This window comes from Triturus cristatus, chromosome 4_1 (genome assembly GCF_964204655.1).
Source record: "Triturus cristatus chromosome 4_1, aTriCri1.1, whole genome shotgun sequence".
NCBI lineage: Eukaryota > Metazoa > Chordata > Amphibia > Caudata > Salamandridae > Triturus > Triturus cristatus.
The window spans coordinates 675227109-675240898 of NC_140585.1; the positions used below are offsets into that span (position 1 = coordinate 675227109).

Below are 13790 nucleotides of genomic sequence, written 5' to 3' on the forward strand. Positions count from 1 at the left end.
GAATAAATAATCTTTAGAAGGAAAAATATATCTTTCAAACTTAAGGGTACAATATTTGAAAAAAACTCACCACCTGCATCTGCCTTTCTCTGACTTTAATCTCTTCTTTGTGTATATTTTTCAGCTTGAGTTCGAAAAGACCCAGTTGCAAAACCTAGAGCAAGAGCATAAGAATGTATCAACTCGTCTTGAAGAAGAGCGGGCCAAGAATAAGCATGTGGTGTTGATGCTGGTGAAAGAATGCAAACAACTATCCAGCAAAATAATAGAAGAGTCCCAGAAACTTGAAGAACTCATGTCAAAGCTAGAGGCAGAAAAGCAAAAATGTTCTGAGCTGGAGGAGGCGCTCGCTGCCGAGAAGCTCAAAAGCACACACATGGAAGCACAGATGGAAGCTCAGATGGAAAAGCAGCTTTCTGAATTTGACACGGAGAGGGAACAGCTTCGTGCCAAACTCTTTCGAGAAGAAGCACACACCAAGGACCTTAAAGAGGAGATGGAGAAAATGAAAATGGTAGTTGAGCACATACAAAGGGAAAATGACTGCAAATTAAACTCCTCACACCCTCCAAAAACGAAAGAACTGAACTTTGTTTCGATAGGCGTTGGAGTTGATAGACCGTCTTCGCAATCTATTTCTTGTCAAACTGATATATTCAGGGTTGATAATCAAACTGAACTCACAAAGAAGTCACCGTTGACTGTCCCAGCAAAGCCCACAGTCATGGCTGCTGGTAATACAAAAATGAATGTTTGCACAAATTCATTAATCGGGAAGCCAGGTAGTGACAGGCATGTGGCCTGTAATGACTCCGTTATTGTTTCTTCCACAGCCCATTTGTCAGGCCCACCTCATAGCAGGACTGAGGAGAATGGTTCTAGCTCTTCACCAGATTTAGCAAGTAGCACCTCCCTTTATCAAAATAATCCTGCCTTTTCTACGTTACCAGCGTCGCCAAGCTACTTATCCTCTTCTATGCATAGTTTACAATCACATTGTGCCAACACAACTTCGCATTCAGGCTTAAATCCTCGAGTGCAAGCGGCTAGGTTCAGGTTCCAAGCCAACGCTAATGACCACGACCAAAATGGGAATGCAACTCCGAATGCTTCAACAAGAGAAATACCTCCTCGTGACAATGTAGCTGCAAAGCAGCTAGCCAGGAACACTGTCACACAAGTTCTTTCAAGATTTACAAGTCCACATGGAGGTGCCAGTTTGAGACCAGGATTGCCACATTCAATGGAAGTGGGCACATATCCACCAGTAGCTGGAAGAATGGGTCATCAATCTTTTGGTTTAAAATCTCCCACTGTATCAAGAATTGATCGGGGCAACCCTCCACCAATACCTCCCAAAAAGCCAGGGCTTTCACAAACTCCATCTCCACCACACCCACAGTTGAAAGTTATCATGGATGGCAGCCGATCCCCTCATGTTGCAGGGAAGGTTGAAAACAAATCCATGAGTTCACTTCCATCTACATCACTACAAGGGATAAGGGGCATTAATGAGGAAACTTTGTTAAAGTCCTCCTCACCTCAGCTGCCACCAAAACCAACTATTGAACTATCTGTGGCATCTGCCGGCTGTGTCATTCCAGCCATAGCCACATCACAGGTGGGTGCCTGGCCTCCCAAATCCCCTGGACTGAAACAACCTGCATGTTCCGAAAACTCCCTTGTCATTTCCACCACCATTGCCTGTAACTCCTCCATAAACCCTGTATGTGCGTCATCCTGTAGACCATGTGATTCAGACAGCCTACTGGTAACAGCATCAGGTAAAGGGATTGTACATTTACCAACTGTCTCCTAGAATGTCCTGTCTCCTCTTCTTTACTATATGCACTTCAGAATATTTTTTTAGCTCTGTGGTTTATGTTACTGTCCTAGATTTTGCTGATAGCACTTTTCAGTTTTTGGGTGTATGGTAATTCCTCATGAAAGTCCTATTTTCACATGAAACTATGATGTCAGTTTAGTAGAAAAACTGCCTCATTAAGAGGTTACACTGTCTCAATAAATCTTCAGGTTGTAGCTAAATCATATTTTATGTAGACACAATTTCAACAGTAGTAGGTCAGTCAGTCAGTCAAATTTACTTTATTTGGTTAATTAAAACCATAAAAGCATACTACATTTAAAACCACAATGAAGAAAAAAAAAAAGCCCCAACAAGAAATTACAAAGATATAATCATCACAAAATAAAACAGAATCTGGATTATTAAAATGCACAGGAATAATTAATTAGATTAAAAACACACTAGTTTATAGCAGTCCTTCTCTTTTTCCGTATTCTGACTGCTGCAGTCAGGAAGTAAAAATTTCCCAAACATTGGTCAACATTTGCAAATATATAAAAGCAGGTCCAGCTTGACTAAAACCTTTGTCTTTTAAAATAGGTAAAATAAACCGGTTTCGAATGTGCAAAAAGTGCTCACAGAATAAAACAAAGTGCATTGAGTCCTGAGTGGGAAAATTATCACAAGTGCAAACATTTAGGTCCTCCAGGTTTTGCCATCCCATTGGTTCTGCCAAAAGTAAATGTAGTTGATTAAATCGAAATCTCCCCAAAAGAGAACGATGATGGGAGTTAGTAACTACATTTAAGTATGGTTCAATTATTAGTGAGGTGCATAAGAGCTGGTGTGCCCGCACGAGGGGCTTGGTTAAATCTACAGCCTCACTATCCATTTCTGATAATTGCAGGTACGTGTTTTTAACCCAGCGCATACCCACCTTTCGGAGTTTCTCTGGGGAGCTAAATAGCTCTGGCATCCCCAAATAAGATGCAGTCCTTTTCACATGGCTTAGCCAAGGGATGCTATTTACTTGGTCAAGAGCTAAACAATCGTGAATAATATCGCGATTTATCCCAAGCTCCGGGTTTGTCCAGATTCTTATCCATTTAAGTAGAGGTCGTTGTTAAATGAAAAGGATTCACAGAAAAGGGCATACTTTACATTTCCACCGTACAACAGTGTGTGAAGTTTGATATCTAAGAATTCTGGATTTGTAGATCTCCAAAAGCAGCGTCTGATCACACAGAATGCTCAGTGTGAGAAAGCCGAATGGAAGGGTTGCATTGGGGAGGTTAAGTGAGGGAAAGTTACCAGAGACTTTGTGTCTTTTTAGGTCTCGCCTAGGCAGCGCACATGTGCTGTTCTAGGAGATAACCTTTACAAATTTGTCAGCTCTTTTCAGGCACTTGTACTTGTGCTGGAATCCACCTTGCAGGAGCCAGCAGCGGCGCGCGTGCTATATGAAAACAGATGACCCGCGTGCCGCTGCTCGCTCCTGCAAGGTGGATGCCAGCACAAGCACGAGTGCTTGAAAGGAGCTGTCTCCCGGTTGCCTTTCCGGCTCGACATTCTGGCACTTTCACTTTTGTTTGCGGCCGCTCTTGTTGTTTTGTCTCCCTGGGTTAGATATTTCTCTTTCTTGGTGAGAGAGCTGGCAGATGTCCTAAGCGAGAGAGCCTTTTCCTCCGGGGTCTAAAGGTTAATTTCTGTGCCAGTCCGACCCTACTTACCACATAATAATGCTTAATATCAAACAAGGAAGAATCAAGTGCTTCCACTTGTTTCTTCAAATGAAGTTCGCTTCCTCAAACGCAGTACCAACCAGAAAATGCGACGCGTACCGTGTTGTTGGGAAATATGAAACACAGTTTTTGCCACATTCCTGCAGCTATCTGTTAGTTGGAAGTGTGCGTCTACTGATTTTCTTTAGAAATACAAGACATAAAATCCCTGAATAGTTGGTGAGTAAGGCGCTTTTGCCCACGGGCTGTCACTTGACCGCTAGAATACTATACAAGCCACTGACATTATGCGTCACTGCTATGTGGATAATGTTTAACTTCGTAGGACCGATGCACCGCCTTAGCAGAACCAGTTTGTAACCCTGTTCCCGAACGTAATGACTGCTAATTTCCCACATGACGGCAGGTGTGCAAGAATTGTGTGAAGAGCAAATACTGGAGACTCAGCGCAACTCCTATCGAACACCGAGCTGCGGATGAAACCAGCCCTTTGATCTCCCTCCCCCTCGGTAATTTTGCTTCAAACAAGTTCCCTTGAGGTGGTTGTGATTTATCTGAAGCAGACATGCTGCACAGCTTGTGTCCTCCTCCCATGTTAGCACAGGGATGCACGCAGACCTGAAGCTCGTTTACAGTTGTCGCATAGTGTTAATGGATCAGAGATATCAAATATTGTGTGCCTTTACACAGTGGTTGTTTCTTCTTTAAGGGGAGAAAGTGTGACTGGCTTTTTTGGTGTTTTTCTTTTGCTCTGTTTAAGAAAGACAAAAGTCTCTCTTTTTGTTGGAACTGAAAATGCCACTAAGCATGTATTTTATAATTTGCACTTTGTGTACTTGGCTGGCGCTCGCCACTGAGCGCCCTCCGAAGCGACGTTCTGGGTAATTACAGTAGTGACTTGCACATGACAATCTTACAAGTCTGTGCCAGTGCAGCTGAAGGCGGCACCTGTATAGTCCTACAGTAAGCTGCAACACAAGCTTCTATCTTAAACACCGTCCTAAATGACACGAACAATCGTCTGCGTTTTCTTTCGACAGTGTTACTCCATTACACTATTAAAAACATATATAAACAATGGAATTTTCTTTACCCTCAAAGTGTTTCTCAATTGAAACCAGATCCCTTGTGTTTGTCCCTCCTTCCATCCTGTTGGTAAAAATGCCTTTAAAATGCTTTAGCAGTAGCTTCGCCAGCGCTTCTATGTAACAAAGGCCAAGCCAAAACCTTTGGCTAACCACTTATAAGGTCCCAAAGGCGAGGCCTATTGGCTATGACAATGCTTGTTTATTATAGGTTCATGTTCTACTCTTGACATCTTGGCAGCCTCATTCACCATCCAAAGTCAAGCTACCCTTCCATGCTATGGGTTTGTCTCTAATCATCTTGGGGTTACACTTTCATTGAAACCTCATAGATAGGTGAATTACACCGGCTTCGTGCCTGAGCTGTTTGAAATGGAAAGGAGATACCTCGTGGGCTCACCATGTAGGCTCTGGGGTCCCCATCGCCACAACTATGCTTTGTGTGAGAAGTAGGGTGGCATATTCTGCCCTATAGATCGCTCCTACTGGTGGCCCCGCCAGGAGCAAGGCTCGTAGTGTGTCACTTTGTAAAGCACAATACGATATATACTACCTTCAAAGTAGAGATAGGTAGTGGGAGTGCAGGGCTCATTTCACCCCTCCTGTTGAGCATCACCATTGCGTGCATCCCAGAGTGTCAGGAGCTGAATTAGTTGGGGCAGCGGTGAACTGATGGTTAGATGATGGCAATGCCCTCCATTGCAGGTCCTCTAAGCAGCTTATTGGCTCCAGAAAATCCAAAGGCGGGAAATCCGAGCAGTGTTCGATCTCCGAGATGACGGTCAGTGTGGGGACCAGGCGAGGGCTATGTTGTTTTCCAGTGCAGTCAAAGACTCCCTCCAAGGTCTTTGCCTGCTATGTGTGTGCCTTCATAGCACTGCCTGCTCATTTTTTATGAGAAAAGATGGAGTCCTGTGTCCCACAGAGATGTCTGCAGACCCAGGTCAAAGAATTACTTGCACGCATTCATTTCAATTTAAAATCTCTGGACGGAAGACACCGGGTGAATTAGGCACCTATTTATGTAATAAACTTCTTTTGGACATAGGAAAGCCTCCCAGATTTGAGATATTCAGAAACAAATGTAAGACAGTCTTAGTGTAAGCCCAGGCCGCCTTCACTCTGTGCCAGGAAGTGGTTCCATTCAGCGGTTCAGCACCTAGAGCGCCCTGGGCTCTGGGCCCTGGTTCGCCAAATGTGTTCTTATCGCACCTGGGTGTTTAGCCCATAAAATGCACAACATAACTGTGTGCACACATGAACTCGGTCCATGAAAAAGTATAACTGTAAGGCATGTTTGCTGAAATTTGTGTCGCACCTACATAGCATGTGCAGTGTGTGCTCAATGTATGCACATACAAACGATGAACTGCATCACGAAAGAGAACAGTTAGAAGAAGTGATGGTTCAAGAAACGAAAAGGAGGTTCACATCCAGACAGGAAAATAAATCGACATTATTTCCTGAGTCACAAACATTGAAACTGTTTCTTACTTCCATTGGCCTTTCTCCCAAACCTCTCCTGCCTCTGCCAGACTCGGGTAAGGAAACAATGCGATCAGGAGGTTTTCAGCAAAGAGAAAGTCCTGAAGCCTTCAACAGAAACCTTTTAGTTGCTAGAGACGTCATTCGCTATGGGCCTGAGGGACAACCCCATGAAGCACAGATATTTTCATGGTCATCGTTTCCCAGGCACTTTTTACACCCGATGTACAACTTGCGCATGATGCGTATTGTGATAACAAAAACTGTGGCCTTTGTTGAATTGGGGTCACTGTGCAGGATCATTTATGACGCAGTTCTGTGTGCTCTAGAATACAATATTTTAACTAAGAGCTTCCCTGTGTGCATACTTAAAGCAAAAATGCATAATGTTACATTTCTGCAGTGTTTCAAAAAATTATGTCCATTTTGGTAAAGAATGATGTGGGAGCTTTGGACATATTTGGTCAGCAATATCTTCAAAATCTATTTTAAATAAAATCATGCTAATTGTCGTAAGGATAAAATAATGGACAATTCATAGTGAAACAATCAACACAATATACAATTTCCAAGAAGAGGTTCACAAGCCGCTGTTGTGAAGAATTGAAACCAGCCCTCGTGGAACCTCTGGAAAGTAGGAATCCTGTTTTCATAGATTTATGCAAGTCATGGTTAACCAATGACGCTTTATTGATGAAGCTACGCAATGCTAGTTCCATATTCCAAGTCAATAACCAGAAGTCCGCTGACCTATGATTATCCATAATAGCCGTGTCGTTTTGTAGTCTACTTCCACCAATGATTGGCTGGGATTTTAGCCTGCTGTGACTTGCTCTACATGCGGTACATTTATTGAAAGATGCAACATGGCCGTTCAGTGAGATGACTGAAATCATTCTGAGTCACTTGTGATTCCTTCAGTGCTTGCCACAGTGCATTTGGGTGAACTGCTGGAATTGTATTGTTATCAGAAGAGGACTCCGTTCAATGCATTATTGTGTACTCCCCTCCTGTCCGACATGGGACGTGTAGGCTCATGGAGTAGGTGCACAGCCTTGGAATGCTCCATACATGTGTACTGAGTCCAGTGCTTAGTTTGCAAAAACAAAAGAAAATCTGTGCCATAGCCCCCGTCAGGAGGCCACTGCTGCTGGCATCTCCCATTGCTCCTTCCAGTGCTGCCAATCAATCATGGCATTTATAGAGCGCAGTACATACCCGTGAGGGTCTCAAGGCGCTGGTGGGGGGAGGGGGGAGCTGCTACTGTTAGAAGAGCCAGGTCTTGAGGAGTCTCCTGAAGGTTAGAAGGTCTTCGGTCTGCCGCAGGCGGATGGGGAGGGTGTTCCGATGACCGAGCCAACAGCAGTACTAACCATCATACACGGCAAGTGTGATAATTCAGACTATTCCAGGCGCTCAAAGCTGTAAGAATGGTGTGGGCAGCAGGTATTGGTCATTTTGAGTGTATATAGAAGTAATCAACAATTGTTTAAGTGCGTATCTCTAAATTAATCAAACAGCGCCACCATGTGGCACACTGTCATAAGTACCAGTGCTGACAATTAAGTGCGGTGCTAAGCGCTGGAAACCTCTGGCTCAAATTAAGCACTGCCTGAGTCTACTAACAGAGTTGCTTGCCCAGAGGGGAGGCCGCACCTCACAGCGTGTCAGAACAGGCGTGTGCAGCATATTGAAGATCCAGCAATTGAATATCCCAAATCCTATTTTAATCTGCCTAGTTGACATGCCCGCTTGTGAAACGAGTTTAGAAATCCATGCGTTGCCAGACAGTTTATATCGCTGGACAAAAGTAATTTACAGAGTCCTAGCCGGAATTAGTGGAGAGGTCAACAGTGCGTGGAACGCACGTGCCCTACGTTGTTTATTTCAGGCCTCCAGGTCACGTGCGAGCACTAGGTGTGTCGCGCAGACCTGCGGTGACTGCTCAGGTTATCATTGGAGTCTTGTGTCAGACCCGACGGTACGGACTCCGTAAAATGCAGGTTATTGCACCACTCACATCACATGGCTGAAAACAAAGATCGTGAAATGTTACCAACGAAAGGGAATCTAACTAAAAGAGCATGCGGGAGTACCCTGTGCGAAAGAAACCTTCAGAAGTCTGTTTTTGTGCGCGGAGGAATGCCGCTGCCCGCGACCCACGCAGAGGGACATCAGCAGGGCAGCCTTCTAGTGGCCGCCCGTCGCAGCATCCCCCCCCCCTGCTCCGCCTCGCTAGCGAGGCCGCGCCCAGGGAGGGGAGCTCCCAATAAGTTTGCCTTTAGGAGGCGTGCCGATCGGGGTGCGAGGCTAGACCCCCTTCTTAGGTGCCTCTCTTCCCCCAGATCCTCCTCTGCTTCCTGCGCGCCGCTCCTACCTGGCCACGCGTGATGGGTCCGTTTAATCTTTCTGTGCAGGCCGTCGAGTTACGCGTTGTTAGAGGATCGGCGCGTGGTCTTTGATGGACGGTAGCTGAGGGATAGCAGGACTGCGGGTTAAGGAAGTGGAGAGCAGCGGCGTTCCCGTAGAGCCGGAAGTGCGGAGCAGCCTAGAAGCAGGTGATTTGGTGGTGTACTGGTGCACGGAGGTAAACAGTGCGGGGTTTCTTCGGTTGCGGGCAGGGCGGTCGCGGAGGTAGCCTTAAATTGTTTCGTGGTAAACGGGGTAGGGAGGACTAGATCGGGTGCCCCCCCTTTCACGCCGATTGTCCCAGCGGCTGCCCAGTGCGCGATTGATTAAGATAATGCGCGTGGAAAGGATTGTTTGCTTTGGTCACCCTGCACCCCTAGTTACCGATCGTTTGCCGTAAATGCGGCGGGGTAGGGTGCAGGGGACGCCGAGTGTGGGTGCGAGGCAGGGGGAGGGGGTCTTTGTGGTGCAGGGCTTTCATGCCGCTGGTTTCCTGTGCCGCGCGAGTTCCTGTGCCCCTGCTTCCTGGTCTGGCGTCGGTCACGCGGTTGTGCCCTTGGTCTGGCGCTGTGTTCATTGGGGAGTGCAGGGCAGTGCCGCCTCCCGTCTTTCCCCATACGATGTGGCGCTAGGCCCCAATTTTGGCAGTGTGTGTGTTGTAGGGGTTGAAGGCCCGCGATCGGGCACTGCCTTTGTGGTGTCTTTGGGGATCTCACACTCATGGTCACCAATCAGAGACGAGATTTGACTCTCAAATTTAGCCTCCTTTAGACTTGCCTATAGATCCTATTTTTCATCAATGCTTTGGGCCAAATGTGTGCTTGAATTAACCGTTTGATAGACATGAGATGCTATGTTAGAAAATTCAGATGATATTCCCACCAATTGTCTCAAAACGTGTGACCGTGGGCACCCAGAAGTTTCTCACAAGCCCGAGCCAGCTGACAACATCCAAGTGTATGGCTTTACCATCCTCCAACAGAAAATAAACCCCTTTCGCAAGAGACCAGCATCCCCTCGATGACAGAATATCTTGCACAGCACTATTCACTCACAGGCACGCTGCCCACACGGGGAGTTTAATATGGGGGCGGTAGGTATCCGTCCAGCTATGTTGCTTTAATGTTTGTGCAGTGGCCTGGTCCCTTCAGGGGCCTTTCTGCCTCGATCCAAGACCAGCAAAGGCACACGCTGCGGGTACACAGTGTCCCTTTCACTTTGCTGACGTTGAGCTGCGGTGACTCCGTCAGCCGGATGTAACTCAGCTCCCGAATGGCATCAGAGATCACCATTAACGAGTCAGGCAGGGACGGGAGATTTTAATCTTGAACGACAGCAGCCACGGCGGAAAGGGGAACTTAAGAGGAATTTGTAGGTCTCATTGCTAACTTACAGCTAACTTTAGCTGTGTGGCGCGAGCTCAGGTCATCACACAAGGGCGGTACTTCTTGCCGTTGTAGGTTTCATGCACGGTTGGGAGTGGTGGGACGTGTGCTTTGTCCCCGGCCCAGCTTTGTGTATCGCTATGCTATTATAATTTTGTTGTGGTGTAATGAGCGTCGGGTTGCTGGGCCCTATTGCATTTTCAATGCTTGTTTGCAAATGTATTGGTTGAGACTTGCTGTGCTCTGTATTATTGAGGAAATTGTGGAGCATCAGTCATGACTTCAAGAGAGGCTTTTAAAATGGTAATCTGAGGTCACTGCGTCGTTCAGGCGGGAGTGTGCGTCGGTCACTGAAGGAGATGATGCGGGCGCAGGAGGTTATGCTTCGGGCGTTGGAACGCCGTAGTCACATGACCCCTCGGTACACCTCTCCTCAGGGCCGGCTTTAGGGCGGTGCGACCGGTGCCCCCGCACCGGGTGTTGGCTTACTGGGGGCGCCGTGTTTGAACGTTTATTAAGCTTTTAAGCACCTGCTGCAGCGTTTCTTTCCCCCGGCAATTGTCAGGCCTCACATAATGTCAAGATAACTCCTGCGGTGAATTATCTTCCTGGAGAGAGATCAGCATTTTGTATAGTTGAGGTTTTGACTTAGGTGAAGTTAGTGCAGAGGGTTAATATGCCTGCTGCAAAGAACGTGTGCTAAGTAGATTACAGAGTGCATATGATGTAAACAGATCAGCAGGTTACTGCTTTCAAAAGGGACATCATTTTGTTACTTGCAATTTATAACTTAAAGTCCTAATATAGGATAGTGAGCTATCAACTTTCATCCTAGAACTGCATACACACTGCAAAGTATACATTATTAGAACATTGATCAGTGTTGCAAAAAGGGTTAATTTGGCTAGGAATCGATTCTTATTATAAAACAGAACTCCCAACTATGCTGTTTCATTTTAGACTCTGAGTTTGTGCTTCTCCATACCAAGCAGCCTTAAACTATACTGCCTGCCAGTAGGGATGACATGAGTCTCCTACACTTTGAGTCCTTTGGCTCAGGTAACATTTCCTGTACACAGATTCACATGCATATGATTGATTGGCCCGGCGGTTTTTGTGTGAGATGCAAAGTTCTCGGACACCCTACACTGGTAGGAGTGGCGCTATATAACTAATTCAATGCATCTGGGAGTGTGGTTATGGAAACTTGGTCAACTGTTAAAGGGGGCTAGTGAGAGAATCCGTGGGGGAGGCGGCATTGGGGGGGCGCCAACAACATTCTTGCACAGGGCGCCACCATCGCCAACGCCGCAAAAAAAAAACTAAACAAAAAACATTGCTCGTGTAGCTTTCGATATACAAGAACGTATATTTATTTTCCTTATAATCATTATAAACATGATTAAGGTATGCTACTTTAGTAGTTCTTTTTATGCTTTCTTCTTTTACTTGCTGATGGTGCTTTTCTTAAGACTGTTGTCACTGATTGGCACTTGTTTCGCACAATGGGTTTAGTTTTACTAATTTCTGGCCAATGGTAGCTTTCGTTAGCGAGTTTCGGAATAGCTGTTATTGCAGGACACTAGAAGCGGTTGTGTGTATGTCCAATTGGGGAAGGTTTTTCTTGTGATACAGGCAAGCTTGCATTGTGGCGCACCAGTGCCAATGGCCTTCGGTATCGGCCCGGCATCATCGTGCATAGGCACGCATTTAATAGGAATAGAAACCCACATTGCTTATGCCCTTATGCAGTGCCTTATGCAGACTCCTGCGCCCCTGGCAATACAGCAGCTTTTCCGTAGGTCCACATGTAGGGCTCCATCTTGTGTTGTCAGTTAAAATAAATTTCGAGGGCCAGCCGTACCTGCGCTACAAGGTCACAAAAGTCGTGAGGCCGCTTCACTCAGCCATGTCCCTGGAACCTTTCAACGCCGTGCCTCTTTTTGTATATCCTTGGGCCGGCCACATATTCCTTCATCTCCAGCATGCTTTGCTGATTAATTGATTAAATGAATAAAGTCGCATGTTCTAGCTCGAACAGAGCAACAGTTACTAATCGCAATGACATGGGTTCACACGCACTGGAGAGCCCCCTTGGCATTTATTCCCTGGTATCTTTGTCCCAAAATGCAGCATTTATTAAGATTATCCGGTACTAGGGGGGGAATCGCTTTGGCATTAGTTCCATGCCGGTAGGTACGAAGGGACGAAGTTGTGTCCCAAGTGGTGCAACAAATATGTCAAGGTTCAGCCTAAAACCCAGTCTCAACCATGATGCAATGGTCAGCTTGTGGAAAGGTGTAACACAGAAATTGAGCTACCAATGTTATTATTGTAAGTTCAACGCTTGAGTCAAGAGATGCTGCTGTCTTTCTTCTTTGCCTTGCTGTTAGAAAACAGCTGGGGTAAGGTTTCTCTCAAATCAAGTCATAGTGGCAGCTTAGTGTATATAGGAAAGTCAGCAGCCTGAGCTGTGTTGAGGCAAGTTGTAGGCCTGGGTTTGTGTGTCATACATAACATCTTGAAGGTATTTTGTGAGTTCCACGCTTAAGTTAAGAGATGCGGCTGCCTTTCATCTTTAGCCTTGCTATTCGGAAACAGCTGGTGTGATATTTTCTGCAACTCAGTCATAGTGGCAGCTCAGTCTATACAGGAAAGGCAGCAGCCTGAGCTGTTTGGAGACATGCAGAAGGCCTGGGTTTGTCTATCATACTTAACATCTTTGAGGTTATTCTCCCTGTTCCACAGGGAGGCCGGTGAAAGCACAGAGTGACATGGTTTACCGAGACTTAGCCTGGCTTGCCGCTCCTGCGACCTTGTGAGGTTTGTTTATGTATTGTATGAAGGTGACAGAGGCTGTCACTGTTGTTTGATAGGCACCAGGACCAGATGGCATTTAAGTGCATTGTGTGCTGGAAGCTACGGAGCGGGTCCATTTAGTAAGCACAAGGAGCACGGGGGGCGTTTCTAGCTCTAAAAGGAACGTTGAGACAACCCAGTTAAGTTTCAGTGCAAGGCCACATTTGGTGGGGCAATTCCAGGCGTAAAGCATTAAGCCAGACAGCCCTGGGAATTAGGCAGGCGTACGATTAGCTAAGATTTTGTTCAAACTGAGGGAGAGCATATCGACCACAATTAATTGTGGAACCAGAAAAAGCTTTACAAGCAATGCTGTAGATTTCCGGTAGAATGCTGTATGGATAGGCTTCAGGGATAAGGCCATGACCTTTCTGGAAGGGGCATTCTTCTTTGACCTGTGTGGAACTGGGGAAGGAAGTAAGGCGGGCTGGATAACTACCTCTTGCCAGGAGCGATTGTCAAAGTTTTTTCCTTCAGCCAGCCTAAGTTAACACCCATCCACTTCAAGCTAATTGTTCATGGGGATATTGGGCCGCATTTACACAGCCCAGTATTTGGCCCCTGGGGTTGTCAGTGTCGTGAATTACTAAATTTCACTGAACTGGAGGTGTGGCCGGGTTTTACACTAGCAGAAGTTTGGGAGTGCAAGCCTCCACCTAGGGGGTGGCTGGCTGAATTTGATGAACTACTTCAAACGTTTCACAGCACTGCACGTGGGAATTAGTGTCGATTACCTGCGCATACTTCAACCAGACACCCGTGAATGGCATGCCCTCATCTTCATGGTAATAATTGAGAGAGCAGAGAGCGACCATACCTCTTGAATTTTGCACTTAAACTTTCTAGTAATGGAAAGGGCTTAACACCTTCTGAAATAAGCATGACCAGAGATGTGCTGCTCTCAACTGACATTTGACAGGTTAATGGGCAAGGCTAGCGGAAAGGCCAGATGTATTGTCATCATTTAAGGCGGACGTGACCCAGGTATTGGCAAGATAGAGACACTCCCAACTATGAG

The 13790-nt window shown here is 46.2% G+C and overlaps 1 protein-coding gene and 1 long non-coding RNA gene across 3 annotated transcripts in view; one reads left to right on the forward strand and one right to left on the reverse strand.

Annotated features, from left to right (window-relative positions):
• CTTNBP2 (cortactin binding protein 2) overlaps window positions 1-13790 on the forward strand; it is a 636925-nt gene that overhangs the window by 271287 nt on the left and 351848 nt on the right. For both annotated transcript variants that reach the window (XM_085653125.1, XM_085653124.1), the window contains exon 4: window positions 125-1784. In XM_085653125.1, coding sequence (XP_085509251.1) covers window positions 125-1784 — 1660 coding nt within the window. The remainder of the gene's footprint in view (window positions 1-124; window positions 1785-13790) is intronic.
• Window positions 1-13790, reverse strand: part of LOC146855376 (uncharacterized) — a 65687-nt gene that overhangs the window by 13659 nt on the left and 38238 nt on the right. The gene's annotated exons all lie outside the window — the stretch shown is intronic.